We start from the raw sequence: 2525 nt of genomic DNA on the forward strand, positions 1-2525 counted from the left end.
TCAAGAATCATAAATGTGTTCACAAATGACACAGTGATCTAAGATTAACCTTGCCATGACACTTCCCTCCTCAATTTTCAATTCTCTACTCCTCTTGTTCCATAGGTGTATTGCATAAGTCTCACCATTATTTAGCTCTGCCAACTTGCGTTCCACCCATTGTGAATCAACCTCATTCTCGGGCTTCTTTAAAAACCCATTTATTTTAAACCAGTCCGCTGCATAGAAGGCCTTGGGGGGCAAGATAGTTATGTTGTAACCAGGGGTGTTTCCAACTCTTTCAATAACCCTTGAAACCAAGTATGGCCCATTGAAACCCCATTTATTTCCATTGAAAGTTGTAGCAAATTCCTGCATGAAATCAATTAGAAGTGGATGATTTATGTCAAAGATCATAACTGCACCATTTAACCTGTTCCAAGTGTTTGTCGCAGGGTCCATGCTCTGTGCCCCAATTGAGTTTCTCAACCCTGAAAAGTCTTTCAAAATTATGAAATCTGTGTCCAAGTAAATTCCTCCATATTTGTACAACATGGCAAGCCTGATGAGATTGGACAAATTGTTGAACAATGGAATATTTCCAGGGTCTTTTCTTCCACCCTTTAACTCTTCAAACCAAGCTTCAGCTGGGGTGTTCTTGACCAAAAAGGGTAAGTCAGGTGTGATTGCTAGTATTTTGAAACCACGGTCTATTATTGGTTTTAAAATCCTGTAGCCACGCCTGGTGTCCATGGTGTTTGATATGATCATCAAACACCCTTGTGGGTGCACTTTGAATAGAGTATCCGCAGCCAAGAATTCTCTTTTTTGTTGTAGCAAATTCCTGCATGAAATCAATTAGAAGTGGATGATTTATGTCAAAGATCATAACTGCACCATTTAACCTGTTCCAAGTGTTTGTCGCAGGGTCCATGCTCTGTGCCCCAATTGAGTTTCTCAACCCTGAAAAGTCTTTCAAAATTATGAAATCTGTGTCTAAGTAAATTCCTCCATATTTGTACAACATGGCAAGCCTGATGAGATTGGACAAATTGTTGAACAATGGAATATTTCCAGGGTCTTTTCTTCCACCCTTTAACTCTTCAAACCAAGCTTCAGCTGGGGTGTTCTTGACCAAAAAGGGTAAGTCAGGTGTGATTGCTAGTATTTTGAAACCACGGTCTATTATTGGTTTTAAAATCCTGTAGCCACGCCTGGTGTCCATGGTGTTTGATATGATCATCAAACACCCTTGTGGGTGCACTTTGAATAGAGTATCCGCAGCCAAGAATTCTCTTTTTCCAAAAGATTGTGCTGTTGAGAACCATGTCATGTAGAACTGAACCGTGCAACCATGATTAAGGAACTCCAAAACTCGACCATGAAATTTCTGTGACAGGTTGTTGGACTGGAGTATCTCTAGCTCCGGTAGCTTTCTTCGGAACCACATGAGTCTTTCATCTTTTGAAACATTGTCTGGTGGAATAAGAGGGTCCTGAGTCTCAGAATCTTCTTCTTCAACCACCTTCTCTTGTGTTGGAATTGATGGCACTGTGCTATTAAAAGTGGTCTCAAACTCGAGTGCTGTTTCTTGGTTTTTTTGAGTCTCATGGGGATCAATAATTTCATTGCTTTTCAAGTCAAAAGAATTAGTTATGGAAAGATTGGAAACGATGCTGTCAGCATAGATGAGAAAGAATATGGCTGCAAATGAAATGGTGGAGAAGATGGGATTTTTGGCTGTGCGGCTAAGTAGCCTGTAATCAAACATCTTTTGAGACATTTTTTTTGTTGGCATTAGAGACTTGAATAGGAAAAGAAATTTCTCTGATAATAAGGTATAGCTCTTTGGATGACATGCATGGTGATCAGTGCAAAAAGGTATATATATACAAAGTTTTGCATGTAGTTAATTTAAGAATTTTGCACCAGGCTTGGAGCCTTGAACGTTAAAAACATGTGTGATAGGAGTCATGATGAAATAATTAGACTAAAAAGTGGGAATTTATTAGGTTGAATCACTGGTGTGGTCCATCAGCTATAAGAAGACAGTGATTGAAACATATGTGGGGGATCATTTATTTTCGTTTATATTGTTAAGAACCTGGGCAGTGATAATGTGATATGTGTTAACTTGGATCTGTTATAAGGACCTGAAAACCTTTGAATTCTAAAGAGAAGTGCTAAATTTATTATTAGTTTTACAACAAAAAGTTTACCAAGTGATATTGCAGAGAGTCTGTTTGATTGAACATTACATCAACAACATAAATAAAAATTTTAATTATATTTTGTCATCAATTTAAAATTGAGTGACGTTAGGAATACTATCATACTATAAATTTTACTAAAATTAAACAAATTGATGTCTCATTTATCACAAAAAATTAATTCATATATTTATTTATTAGTTGTTAAAGTGGTATAAATCACATTCATTATAACGTTAGATGTTAGATATTATGTTTTATTTGCAAAGCTTACATAGTAAAATTTGTAACATTCCAAATATTACTCAATAGTAAATCAATCTGCAGTGCAGTAGT

General features: G+C 36.6%; 1 protein-coding gene across 1 annotated transcript; it reads right to left on the bottom strand.

Moving 5' to 3' along the window:
• LOC112031691 (uncharacterized) lies at positions 1-1762 on the bottom strand. Its single transcript, XM_065781193.1, has 2 exons — positions 885-1762; positions 1-412 (listed from the first exon to the last, which is right to left on the bottom strand). Exons 1-2 carry the CDS (start codon positions 1760-1762, stop codon positions 1-3), a joined length of 1290 nt encoding a protein of 429 aa, XP_065637265.1.
• Positions 1763-2525: the final 763 nt, after the last annotated feature.

The sequence above is a fragment of the Quercus suber genome, unplaced genomic scaffold (assembly GCF_002906115.3).
Source record: "Quercus suber isolate HL8 unplaced genomic scaffold, Cork oak 2.0 scaffold_258, whole genome shotgun sequence".
In the NCBI taxonomy this organism is placed as follows: domain Eukaryota; kingdom Viridiplantae; phylum Streptophyta; class Magnoliopsida; order Fagales; family Fagaceae; genus Quercus; species Quercus suber.

Coding starts and splice junctions, on each gene's coding strand:
- LOC112031691 (XM_065781193.1), bottom strand. CDS start 1,762: ATGTCTCAAAAGATGTTTGATTACAGGCTACTTAGCCGCACAGCCAAA. Junction 413..884: donor GCGACAAACACTTGGAACAG/GTTAAATGGTGC, acceptor CACTTGGAACAG/GTTAAATGGTGCAGTTATGA.